The sequence below is a fragment of the Aquarana catesbeiana genome, linkage group LG09, assembly GCF_042186555.1.
Source record: "Aquarana catesbeiana isolate 2022-GZ linkage group LG09, ASM4218655v1, whole genome shotgun sequence".
NCBI lineage: Eukaryota > Metazoa > Chordata > Amphibia > Anura > Ranidae > Aquarana > Aquarana catesbeiana.
Window position 1 is genome coordinate 66,209,835 of NC_133332.1, and position 14,404 is coordinate 66,224,238.

The 14,404-nt window shown below is 44.5% G+C and overlaps 1 protein-coding gene across 1 annotated transcript in view; it reads left to right on the forward strand.

Annotated features, from left to right (window-relative positions):
• The first annotated feature begins 1,288 nt into the window (after positions 1–1,288).
• Positions 1,289–14,404, forward strand: part of LOC141107751 (gap junction delta-2 protein-like) — a 94,103-nt gene continuing 80,987 nt past the window's right edge. The window contains exon 1 of the mRNA XM_073598685.1: positions 1,289–2,576. Coding sequence (XP_073454786.1) covers positions 2,506–2,576 — 71 coding nt within the window. The 5' untranslated portion in view covers positions 1,289–2,505. The remainder of the gene's footprint in view (positions 2,577–14,404) is intronic.

Below are 14,404 nucleotides of genomic sequence, written 5' to 3' on the forward strand. Positions count from 1 at the left end.
CCTTACATTGGTGGTCAGTGGGAAGAATGCTCCTTATATTGGTGGTCAGTGGGATGAATGTTCCTTACATTGGTGGTCAGTGGGAAGAATGTTCCTTACATTGGTGGACTATGGGACGACTGACCCTTACATTGGTGGTCATTGGGAAGAATGCTTCTTATATTGGTGGTCATTGGGAAAAATGCTCCTCACATTGGTGGTCATTGAGAAGAATGCTCCTTGCATTGGTGGTCATTGTTGGTGGTCATTGGGAAGAATGCCCCTTGCATTGGTGGTCAGTGAGAAGAATGTTCCTTACATTGGTGGTCAGTGGGAAGAATGCTCCCTACATTGGTGGTCATTGGGAAGAATGCCCCTTACATTGGTGGTCAGTGGGAAGAATTCCCCTCCCCCCACCCATTATAGTAGTTGTTTGAATACTAACCATACAGACAGATAAAAAGATTACTGGTGTCATTGGTGTAAAAAAAATGGAAACTGATTGGTTCCAATGCAGAGTTGCACCAGATTTTGCACTCTCCAGTTTTAGTAAATCCATCCCAATGTCTACTATCTAAAATCGTGCACCGGCATACAGTCATGCCAAGTGGTAAGGGACCTGGAACTTGGAAGCCACCTACAGATGGGAGGTCAACTAGCCACAGCTCAGGGAACCCCTATCAATCTCTAGAGCCTTTTATAGCCTAAAAAGGCAGATAATAACCCGAGCAGGTAAAGCATAATGGGGCTGATTTACTAAAACTGGAGAGTGCAACATCTGGTGCATGGCAGCCAATCAGCTTCTAACTTCAGCTTGTTCAATTAGGCTTTGACAAAAAATAAAAAACTGGAAGCTGATTGGTTTCTATGCAGAGCTGCACCAGATTTTGCACTCTCCGGTTTTAGAAAATCCATCCCCATTATGTACAATCTACAATCTAAAATCCTGCACCGGCATATAGTAAGAACTTTTACATACATATTTATGTTATTATTAACTTTCTGCATACAGGCACAATGGTTATACTGGTCTTTTAAGAATGCTAGTGTGAGCAAATGGCTCACGGATTGATAAATGTGGAGAACGAATCATTGGGAGATGAGGATCAAATGATGAATGTGATGCAAATAAATGGGTGGGCTAATAAAGAAACAGAGCAGAACAAAGGAATTGTAAAAATCTATATTGTCACTAAAAAAGGAGAGATGACATAATGCAGAAGGCCAGGCTGAGACAACACAGAGACACATAATGGGCTTATTTGGTAAAGCAGCACAAAGGGCAATGGTAATGCATAAAATACAGTAACCTATATCAACCAATTAGATCTCCTGGGGTCATATCAGGGGATGTTGACTCCTCAATAGTTTCTATGGGTTACTACAATTTGCACAGTGCTCTTTGCCCTACTGAATGAATGACGATTGGAGGCACCCAGCATCCCCTGGTTATTGGAGACAGCCACAATCAATCACTTGACTACATTCCTACACACAAGCCATTGCAGAAACTGGGGAAGGATGCAGGATGAAATCAGCTTATAATATGGCTGAAAATCTCCTCCCATCCAATAGAGACAGAGTCATTTATCCGGATTAAATGAGACGGCGGTATGTAGGAGACGGAGAGAGCGATGGAGAGAGAGAGAACGTAGAGGGGAAAGTGACAGAGAGACATCAGGCTTTGGAGGAATAGGAAAAGGGAGGGATCAGTAAGGAGCGAAGGGGGGGAGACAAAGGGAGAAGCAGGGGGAAGGCATAGAAGGTAGCAGATAGAAGGATGCTTTGACACAAGGAGAGGAGGGGAGCCAGCAGGTAGTCTCAGGGAATGAATGGGGAGCAGGCAGCTGGAAGGTATCAGAAGCAGAGGAGATGGCAGGGAGGGAGAGGAGATAACCTGGAACTGATGCTAATCACTGGCAGCAAGAATACTAATCTGGAGCAGCAGCTGTTTCAGCACTGGACAGCGACCTGGCTGGGGAAGGTGGAAATGCAGAAAAATTAGGCAGCAGTGCAGCTTGGGCTCCCATGTACAAGGCAAAGGGGTTTCTCTAACCAGTCAAGCCAGCCTTTTTTTTTTATTTTAAATATTCTAAGAAACTGAAGAGGTGCTCGCCGGCTGCTTCACCCAGGGATCCTTTTAATTTATTAGTGCAGGATAGCTATTGATTTTAGGCTTAGAGCAATCATTTAAGCTAAGGGGTGTGCACTGGTCTGTGTAGCAGCGCCTGCAGCCATCTCCTGGGGCAGGGTGACTAGTGGTCAAGGAAATGCTACCTGCCCCATATCAAAGATTTGGGGTGAGCTGAGGACAGGACTTGGGGCCAGAGTGGAGGAGGAGCAGGGGAGTTTTGGCTCTCCCCGTCCCCCCAGGCTGATGATGCTGCCAAGGAGCGATCGGTAAAAAAAAAAAAAAAAAAATCGACAGGAGGAGATCAGTTGTTGGGAAAGGTGATTTGGAGAGGGGAGCCAGCTCGTTCCTCTCCGGTGTCCGAGCTGAGCACGGCGGGGCAAGAGGCGGACGTGATGGGCGAGTGGACTATCCTGGAGCGCCTGCTGGAGGCTGCGGTACAGCAGCACTCCACCATGATAGGGAGGTAAGAGACTGGTACACCATTGAAGGGGGGGAGGGCTGGAGTCCATGGGATCATCGGCATGGATGGAGATTGTATTTTTCAGACAACACTTGCACAATGCATACTGCCTAGCCCACACCTTGCAGCAATACCCTACAGAGCAACACAACCCATATTACCCACATGACCCCTTATCGAGCTTTTGGCCCACTTCTGCTCTACCGTACCATATGGCTCCATGCTACCCTACTGAGCAATACAGCCCCATGCCACCACAGTGGGCAACATGGCCTACTTCTCTCCTCCAGGGGGCCTACCGTACTCCAAATTAGACTGAAGCACTGCAGATATCCTCACCGACAGGTAGATTGAGGAGTGGGTGTGGTGACTGGTATGCATATGTGGAATACAAGGTTGAATGCCTGGATTTGGCGCTCTCATATACATGTCGAACACATCACCTGGGGAAGTTATAGCATTTTTTTTTGTCATATCAGCAGTGCATTCTAGGGTTAAAGCAGCTCAAATAATTCATCGGTCGGGGCTGTCCTGGGAATCAGAGCCCCGCGCCATGCCTCCATCATAACACACATCTCAATGCACCCACCGACAGGTGCTTGCAGGGAAAAATTGGCACATGGCAAAACGACAGCTGTTTGAAGCGAGCATTCACAGAACGGCAGTCTCTCTGTGAATGTACTAGGTGTGTCCACCATCGTTCCCACTATTTACTATATGTCTTGTGTGTTGCTAGGGTAACGTATAAGCTCTAGCATAACCGTGCAAACCTGTCATTGAGTGATGTATGGACGCTACACTGTATATTCATGTACACACGTTAATTTCCATCTCTTAAAGATCACTCGTTCCCTGCAGTCTTCTCTATCTCCCCGCCTGAAATGTCACACTCCATTTGCCATTTTCCTGGCTATTTGGTAACCCTGTGTAGTCTCTGTGTTTTTTTTTTGTTTGTTTGTTTTTTTACAAAATTTTTAAATGTACTTTTTTCCCCAGAATCTGTTTTTGACAGTGTTTCTCAATATGAAGTTAATTTATCAAATAATATGTGCGGTAACCCATGGCAACCAGTCATCTTTTATTAATATGACTGCTGGAAACTGAATTCTGATTGGTCGATGTGGGTTACTCCGCTTTGCACATTATAGTTGCTCGTAACCCTGGCTTATTTTTTTTTTTTTTGGATAGAGGTTTTACAAGGAATGGGGGAAGGTGGGAGGAATCTGTTATGAGTATGCCAGCTCTGAATAGATTTGATGGTGCTTCATTTGGTCCTTTCATGTTTAATAGGTGGCTGGGTGGCTGAACCAGTTCTGTGCTAAGCAGTGTCTCTTACAACTCTGATCTCATATCTATATGATGAATAATACATAGCGTATTATTACTGCTGTCGCTGCATATTTTGCTGGTTGTTACACATTTATGCTCTAATTTAATAAGGCAATGCAGGGTGCAGTATTCTATAACAACCAATCAGAATCTTTTTTACTGATCTGACTACAGTAAACCTAAATACCTTCACTTAGCCCTGTCATATCAAATAGTCCCATCAGACCAAAGGCTTTACAATTGGGGTCCTTGTTAAAAGATAATGAAGGCGCAAGGGTCTCAATGCAAGAGTTTTCCAAATGGAGGGGGTCTGATTATTACAATGATCATTTTTATATATGGTGCATTCTCTTTTTTTATTTGGGTCCCTTCCATTAAGTAACAATTCCTGCATCACCCACGTAAACAATAGTAGGACCGTCATTACACTCTTGTTTACAGGGCTTGGTAAACCAACCATTCAGGTACAATGCTGCTCAGGGAGAATATGTACAGTATTGTGCTGCCAGGTTAGGTTTCACCTGATCTGAAACTACAATGCTGCTATTGTGATGCTGAGATCTGGAAAGAGAACTCCATTTTAGGTGCATTATTTTTAATTCTATCTCTGGTAAAGCCTTTTTTTTTTTCTCAAAGAATAGGTGCAGGAACTCCTCCCTACCGAGTCACCCCTTGTCTCCGCCCCTACCCACCTTCGAGCAATGTACCTTAATTCCACCCCTACCCACCTCTCATTACCACCCCTTTTAGAGGATACAGAACCAAGTATTATCTTGTGGTGCTAAGTAATTTGTAGGGAATGTGTTAATGATAACAACAAGAAAAACAATAAAATAGATCTAGCAACAATGGACCCCCCCCCCCCCCCCACGGTGACAATAGATCCACCCCAGCAACAACAGACTCCAAGCAGACAGCATCTCCAGTAGCCAGCAAAATTAGACCACTCCCTCAACAGTAGACCCCCCCAGCAACGTAAGATTTACCCCCAGCAACAAGAGATCCCCCACCAGCAACAATAATCTTCACCAGCAACAATAGACCCCTCTGCAAAAATAGATCCCCTCCAGCAACGATAGACTCACCAGCAGCCAGCAACAATAGACCCCTCCCTCAACAGTACATCCTCCCTATCAACGATTGACACCCCAGCAACATAATACCCATCCCCAGCAACAATAGATCCCCACAAAAAAACAGAAGACCCCTCCCTCACCCTATGAAAAAATACATCCCCTCCAGAAACAATAGATTTCCCATCAGCCATTATCAATAGACCCTCCAGCACTCCCCAGCACCCCTTGCCATTACATACATTCAGTTCTGGAGGTGCCAGAAATGCGTTCCCCCGCGTTCCTGCAGAAAAAAAGCCCTGGAAGCCTTCAGTAAAACAAATATGTTCAAAGTAATGTTCCAATGTCTACTCTTGCCCTGATTGACCAGAATTCCCATACACCTGCAAAAACCTATGGTAAGATACCGCCATTTACCTTTAGGGCTTGTCCATACTAGCGGTTGAGGGGGTGGTAATGATCGGGAGCTGGTGGTACTGGCTCCTGATCATATGACTACCATGACAGCCAATCACAGTGGTCATGTGATCTGCAATCCTTCCTGCCCCCCCCCCGAGCATAAAGATCCATCTAAAGGGCCACCAGGCCCAGGCAGAAAAGGGTTAAGGAAGTTAAAGCTGAACTCCAGCCAGCAACAATATTTGGACATGTGCACTGTAAAAATAAATGAGCACTAATGACTTGTATGCCATATGTGTAGACTGCAACATATACAGTGTGGTAAGCACCAGATATTGGCACTGACACTTATGCTTCTGGCTTTGATACAGCTCTCATAGCAGGCAGCTTGCTCAGCAGCTTGTCCATTCATTAAATGCCTTGCCTTCTTTTCACAGAATTCAAGGTGTTCTCTGATTGGAGGAGACATGGATGAATGTAAGGATTTCCCTCTACCAATCACAGTATAGTGATATAGTGAATAGTTGCACTGTAAAACAAGCAAGCCACTATGTACTCCACCCAGAAGTGTAAGGCCAGCCAAACATGGAGCAGATTTTTTTCCTGCAACCACGGGTTGCAGGAAAGAAATGTGCTCAATCCGCCCCTCAACATAGACAGCGTTGATGTGGGAATACCTCTTGCAGAGCCATTGTCTTTTCCCAGCGGAGGGGGGGGGGGGGGGGTCGGTGTCTTGGGTCCTGATTGGAAAGACTGATATCAATCTATCAATTGATATCAATAGATGCAGCAGCAGGACACGGGAGCACGCCCCGCACGAGTGCCCCGAGGGAGAGCGGCTCTCTAGTGGGGCATTCGACAAGAGGAGGAGCCAGGAGCGCCACTGAGGGACCCCAGAGGAGTAGGATCGGGGCCAATCTGTGCAAAACCAACTGTACAGAGTAGGTAAGTATGATATGTTTGTTTTTTTTTGTTTTTTTTAATCACTTCTCTACCCCCCCATTGTCATATGACGTCCGCAGATGGGATCTCCCATCCTGGGCGGGCATCATATGATGTCCTCGGCTTCCCGTCGGTATAGGGGGGCGCACACGCACCCAACCGCATCACTGAGGAGCCGCGATGTCCGCCGGGCACTCGCCATTCGCTCGTTACAGAGCAGGACCGTGAATCTATGTGTGTAAACACACAGATCAACGTCCTGTCAGGGGAGAGGAGACAGGTCGTGTGTTCCTAGTATATAGGAACACCGATTGGTCGCCTCCCTAAGTCAGTCACCTCCCCCTACAGTTAGAATCACTCCCTAGGGAGCACATTTAACCCCTTAATCGCCCCCTAGTGTTAACTCCTTCCCTTCCAATGACATTTATACAATAATCAGTGCATTTGTATAGCACTGATCGCTGTATAAATGTGAAATGTGGTCCCAAAAAAGTGTCAAAAGTGTCCGATCTGTCCGCTGCAATGTCACAGTCACGATAAAAATCGCAGATCGCCGCCATTACTAGCAAAAAAAAACAATAATAATAAAAATGCCATAAATCTATACCCTATTTTGTAGGCGCTATAACTTTTGCGCAAACCAATCAATATATACGCTTATTGCAATTATTTTTTACCAAAAATATGTAGAAGAATACATATGGGTCTAAACTGAGGAAAAAAAAATTGGGATATTTATTATAGCAAAAAGTAAAAAATATTGTGTTTTTTTCAAACTTGTCACTCTTTTTTTTTTATAGAGCAAAAAATAAAAACTGCAGAGGTGATCAAATACCACTAAAAGAAAGCTCTCTTTGTGGGGAAAAAATGATAAAAATGTCATTTGGATACAGTGTTGCATGACCGCGCAATTGTCATTCAAAATGTTACAGCGCTGAAAACTAAAAATTGGCCTGGGCAAGAAGGGGGTGAAAATGCCCTGTATTGAAGTGGTTAACCGCTTGCTGACTGGCTCATGCCGATATAAGTCGGCAGAAGGGCACGTACAGGCAGATTAACGTACCTGAACGTTGGCCTTTAAGAAGCGGGCGCGCCGCCCGCCGCGAACTCCGTGAGTGTGATCGCGGGTCCCGCGGACTCCATGTCCGAGGGGATACCCGCAATCGTCTCACGGAGAGGAAGAACAGGGAAATGCTGATGTAAACAAGCATTTCCCCCATTCTGCCTAGTGACACTGATCACCGCTCCCTGTAATCGGGAGCGGTGATCAGTGTCATGTCACACATAGCCCCTCCCCTCCACAGTTAGAATCACTCCCTAGGACACGCTTAACCCCTACAGCGCCACTTAGTGGTTAACCCCTTCACTGCCAGTCACATTTACACAGTAATCAATGCATTTTTAATCACACTGATCGCTGTATAAATGTGAATGCTCCCAAAATAGCGCCAAAAGTGTCTGATCTGTCCGCCATAATGTCGCAGTCATGATAAAAAAATCGCTGATCACTGCCATTACTAGTACAAAAAAAAAAATAATAAAAATGCCATAAAACTATTCCCTATTTTGTAGATACTATAACTTTTGCGCAAACCAATCAATAAACATTGCGATTTTTTTTACCAAAAATATGTAGAAGAATGCGTATCGGCCTAAACTGAGGAAAAAATATGTTTTTTTATATATTTTTTGGGGATATTTATTATAGCAAAAAGTAAAAAATAATGTGTTTTTTTCAAAACTGTTTAAAAAAATAAAACCGTAGAGGTGATCAAATACCACCAAAAGAAGGCTCTATTTGTGGGGAAAAAGGACGTCAGTTTTGTTTGGGAGCCATGTCGCACGACCGCGCAATTGTCAGTTAAAGCGGCGCAGGGCCGAATCGAAAAAAAACGCTCTGGTCTTTTGCCAGCCAAATGGTCTGGGGCTTAAGTGGTTAAACAAGACTTTAGATATCCTTTAAACTGCTGCGGTAGCTGAATATGATTATACACATGCTGTGGAAAATATTATACCCAATCTCACATCCAATGCACTGCATACTGTCACCGCTGACAGGGAATCCATCTTTACTCAGTCTTCCTTTCCGGGTTTGCGTGCTGCGGCCGTGGCACAGCTCTCTCCATGGATGACATGCCATCCATTGAGAGAGCAGTGCTCATATGCCGATGATGTCACCGGCTGCTACACATGTAAATATCTCCTAAATGGTGCATGTTTAGGAGATATTTACGATACCCACAGCCTAGCCTTAAAGGATAAGTTCACTTTTGCAGGCAAAAAAATGTGCATTTATTATTCTTTTCTTTTGTAACCTGTGAAGCTTTGCGTCAGCGATCAGAAGATCACTGGTGCCATGCAGGTCTCCTTCAGATCTGTCAGTATATCTGTGCTGTACATCCCGTATGGGCAAGCAGATACACTCACAGGAAGAAACCAATGAACTACAACAGCGCTCCACAACGCCGTGCTAGTTCATTGAGAACTACAAGCTGACAACCGCAAAGGATGTTGGGGCTTGTAGTTCATTCACACACAGAGCTGTGTGAATGAATGACACGGCCGTGTAGCTATCACTAGCTATGTGATAGCTAGTTCCAAAAACGTCTTCCCGTACTGCTGCCACAGGGAAATGGGTAGTGGTCAGTGGCTGCAGCATTGGGAACATTTTACATGCTCCACCCTAAAAACGGGTGGAACATAACATGTTCCTAAAGGTGAACTTATCCTTTAAGCTGGCCATACACAGAGAGGGGCAGAGGATGGCGTGTTCCTTATGCACGGTGCCCAAGGTTGTAATGCTGCACAATAAGAACTTGTGACTTTGTGTACCAAAAGGTAGGCTTGATCCACCCAGAGGGTAGTGATAAATGTGGAGTACTCGGAATGGTCCGGTGTGGAGAGTGAGGTTCCCCAGGGTTCTGTCCTGGGAACAATTCTATTTAATTTATTCATAAACGACCTGGAGGATGGGATAAACAGCTCAATCTCTGTATTTGTGGACAATGCTAAGCTAAGCAGGGCAATAACTTCTCCGCAAGATGTGGAAACCTTGCAAGAAGATCTGAACAAATTAATGGGGTGGGCAACTACATGGCAAATGAGGTTTACATAGTTATATAGTAGATGAGGTTGAAAAAAGACACAAGTCCATCAAGTGCAACCTATGTGTGTGATTATATGTCAGTATTACATTGTATATCCCTGTATGATGTGGTCGTTCAGGTGCTTATCTAATAGTTTCTTGAAACTATCAATGCCCCCCCGCTGAAACCACCGCCTGTGGAAGGGAATTCCACATCCTTGCCGCTCTTACAGTAAAGAACCCTCTACGTAGTTTAAGGTTAAACCTCTTTTCTTCTAATTCTAATAAGTGGCCACGAGTCTTGTTAAACTGCATTCTGCGAAAAAGTTTTAGTTCTATTGTGGGGTCACCAGTATGGTATTTGTATATTGAAATCACATCCCCTCTCAAGCGTCTCTTCTCCAGAGAGAATAAGTTCAGTGCTCGCAACCTTTCCTCATAACTAATATCCTCCAGACCCTTTATTAGCTTTGTTGCCCTTCTTTGTACTCGCTCCATTTCCAGTACATCCTTCCTGAGGACTGGTGCCCAGAACTGGACAGCATACTCTAGGTGCGGCCGGACCAGAGTCTCGTAGAGCGGGAGAATTATCATTTTATCTCTGGAGTTGATCCCGGTTTTAATGCATGGCAATATTCTGTTTTGTTGCATGCCATTGCTGAGCCTATCATCTACTAGGACCCCCAGGTCCTTTTTCATCCTAGATTCCCCCAGAGGTTCTCCCCCCAGTGTATAGATTTCATTCATATTTTTGCCACCCAAATGCATTATTTGACATTTTTCTACATTGAACCTCATTTGCCATGTAGTTGCCCACCCCATTCATTTGTTCAGATCTTTTTGCAAGGTTTCCACATGCAGAGAAGTTATTGCCCTGCTTAGCTTAGTATCGTCCACAAATACAGAGATTGAACTGTTTACCCCATCCTCCAGGTCGTTTATGAACAAATTAAATGGGATTGGTCCCAGCACAGAACTCTGGGGGACCCCACTACCCACCCCTGACCATTCCGTGTACTTCCCATTTATCACCACCCTCTGAACTCACCCTTGTAGCCAGTTTTCAATCCATGTACTCACCCTATGGTCCATGCCAACGGACCTTATTTTGTACAGTAAACGTTTATGGGGAACTGTGTCAAATGCTTTTGCAAAATCCAGATACACAACTTCTACGGGCATTCCTTTATCTAGATGGCTCCTCACCTCCTCACCTCACCTCCTCATAGATGGTTAACATTGGTTTGGCAAGAACGATTCTTCATGAATCCATGCTGATTACTGCTAATGATACCTCATTACTAAAATCTTGTATATAGTCCCTTATCATCCCCTCCAAGAGTTTACATACTATTGATGTTATGCTAACTGGTCTGTAATTTTCAGGGATGTATTTTGGGCCCTTTTTAACCACCTCAATACAGGGCACTTTCACCCCCTTCCTGCCCAAGCCATTTTTCAGTTTTCAGCGCTGTCGCACTTTGAATGACAATTGCGCGGTCATGTTACACTGTACCCTAATGAAATTTTTATCATTTTTTCCCCACAAATAGAGCTTTCTTTTGGTGGTATTTGATCACCTCTGCGGTTTTTATTTATTGCGCTATAAACAAAAGAAGAGGGACAATTTTGAAAAAACACAATATTTTTTACTTTTTGCTATAATAAATATCCAATTTTTTTTTTTTTTTAACAAATTTTTTCCTCAGTTTAGGCCGATACGTATTCTTCTACATATTTTTGGTAAAAAAAAATTGCGCTAAGCGTATATTGATTGGTTTGCGCAAAAGTTATAGCGTCTACAAAATAGGGGATAGATTTATAGCATTTTTATTATTTATTTATTTTTTACTAGTAATGGCGGCGATCTGCAATTTTTATTGTGACTGCGATATTGCGGCGGACATATCGGACACTTTTGACACATTTTTGGGACCATTCACATTTATACAGCGATCAATGCTATAAAATTGCATTGATTACTGTGTAAATGTGACTGGCAGGGAAGGGGTTAACACTAGGGGGCGCTCGAGGGGTTAATGTATTACCTAAGGAGGTGATTCTAACTGTGGGGGGAGGGGACTGACTGGGGGAGGTGACCGATCGCTGTCCCTATGTACAAGGGACACGCCATCGGTCTCCTCTCCTCTCTGACAGGACGTGGATCTGTGTTTACATGCACAGATCCACGCTCCTGCTCTGTTACCCGGCAATCGCGGGTGCCCGGCGGACATCGCGGCCGCCGGGCACGCGCACCGGGTCCCGAGCGACGCAGCGGGCACGCGCGCCCCCTAGTGGCTCGGAAGGCGAGGACGTCATATGACGTCCTCCCAGAACAATAGAAGCCTCGTCCAGCCGTCATATGACGGTGGGCGGTGGCTTAGCGGTTAAATATTGGTGCTACATTGGCTTTTCCCCAATCAGCTGGTACCATTCCAGTCAGTAGACTATCAGTAAAAATTAGGAACAATGGTCTGGCAATTACTTGACTGAGTTCCCTAAGTACCCTCGGGTGCAAGCCATCTGGTCCCGGTGATTTATTAATGTTAGGTTTCCCAAGTCTAATTTTAATTCTGTCCTCTGTTAACCATGGAGGTGCTTCCTGTGACGTGTCATGAGGATAAACACTGCAGTCTTGGTTACTGAAGCCCCCCGATTCCCTTGTGAAGACTGAGGAGAAGAATAAATTCAGTGCCTTCGCCATCTCCCCATCCTTTGTAACCAGATGTCCTTCCTCATTCTTTATGTCCTCCTTTTTTACTGTTTACATACTTAAAGAATTTCTTGGGATTTTTTTTGCTCTCCTCCGCTATGTGTCTTTCATGTTCTATCTTAGCCGTCCTAATTGCACCCTTACATTTCTTGTTGCATTCTTTATAAAGTGTGAATGCTGCAGATGATCCCTCAACCCTGTTTTTTTTAAATTCCTTCTCCTTTGCTTTTGTATGCATTTTTACATTGGAATTAAGCCATCCAGGACTTTTGTTCGCTCTTTTAAATTTATTACCCAATGGGATGCATTGGCTAATGCCCTTATTTAATATGCTCTTAAAGCAAACCCATCTCTCCTCCGTGTTCTTTGTTCCTAAGATTCTATCCCAATTTATGCCTCCTAGCAAGGCTCGTAGTTTAGGGAAGTTGGCTCTTTTGAAATTCAGTGTCTTTGTATTCCCCTTATGTTTCCTATTTGTGTGATTTATACTGAAGCCAATTGACCTGTGATCGCTGTTACCTAAATTGCCCCGTATTTCCACACCCGTGATCAGGTCTGTAATGTTGGTAATCAGTAGATCCAGTAACGCTATATTTCTAGTTGGTGCGTCTACCTTCTGACCCATAAAATTGTCCTGCAAGACATTTAGGAACTGGCGAGCCTTAGATGAATGCGCGGTTCCCTCCGCCCAGTCTATGTCTGGATAGTTAAAATCCCCCATTGTGATAACACTTCCCATCTTTGCTGCTAATCCAAATTGTGATAGGAGATCTGTCTCCACTTCCTCCCTCAGGTTAGGGGGCCTATAGCATACTCCCAGTATTATTTTCCCCTTAGCTTCATCCCTTTGGAGCTCTACCCATAAGGATTCCACATCCTCCCTAGCCCCCTCAGTGATGTCATCTCTCACATTCACTTGTACATTATTCTTGATATATAGGCATACCCCACCCCCTTTTAATGGTAGAAAAATGTAAAATAATGCATTTGGGTGGCAAAAATATGAATCTACTCACTGGGGGGGGGGGGGGGGGGGGAGAGAACTTCTGGGGGAATTTAGGATGGAAAAGGACCTGGGGGTCCTAGGTGATGTGATAGGCTTTGATTATTACCAAAAGTATTGGGACACCTGCCTTTGCACGCACATGAACTTTAATGGCATCCCAGTCTTAAGGTTCAATATAAAGTTGGCCCACCTTTTGCAGCTATAACAGCTTCAACTCTTCTGGGAAGGCTGTCCACAAGGTTTAGGAGTGTGTCTATGGGAATGTTTGACCATTCTTCCTGAAGCGCATTTGTGAGGTCAAGCACTGATGTTGGACGAGAAGGCCTGGCTTGTAGTCTCTGCTCGAATTCATCTCAAAGGTGTTCTGTCAGGTTGAGGTCAGGACCCTGTACAGGCCAGTCAAGTTCCTCCACCACAAACTCGCTCATCCATGTCTTTGTGCACAGTCATGTTAGAAAAGGAAGGGGCCATCCCCAAACTGTTCCCAAAAAGCTGGGAGCATGAAATTTTCCAAAATGTCTTGGTATGCTGATTCCTTAAGAGTTCTCTTCAGTAGAACTAAGGGGCCAAGTCCAACCCCTGAAAAACAACGACACACCATAATCCGCCCCTCCACCAAATTATTTGGACCAGTGCACAAAGCAAGGTTCATAAAGACATGGATGAGCGAGTTTGGGGTGGAGGAACTTGATTGGCCTGCACAGAGTCCTGACAACCTGATAGAAAACCTTAGGGATGAAGGGATTAGAGTGGAGACTGTGAGCCAGGCCTTCTCGTCCAACATCAGTGTCTGACCTCACAAATGCACTGCTGAAAGAATAGTCAATATTGAACCCTATGGACTGAGACTGGGATGCCATTAAAGTTCATATGTGTGTAAAGGCAGTCCCAATAATTTTGGCAATATAGTGTATATAAATTTCTGATGTTGGATCACTTTCATCCACTTTGTTTTTATGCTTAAAGCACCCCCCATACACTTGCGGAAACTGATGGCGTTATGCGGATAGTCAAGTAAATCCCGACCATGACACCATCTGCCTGGAGTTTGCATGTTCTCCCTGTGCTTGTGTGGGTTTCCTCCGGGTACTCCGGTTTCCTCCCACACTCTAAAGACATGCTGGTAGCTTAATCGGATTCTGTCTAAATTGGCCCTAGTATGTATGAATGTGAGTTAGGGACCTTAGGTTGTACGCTCCTTGAGGGTAGGGACTGATGTGAATGTAAAAATGTATATGTAAAGCGCTGCGTAAATTGATGGCGTTATATAAGTTATATAAGTTG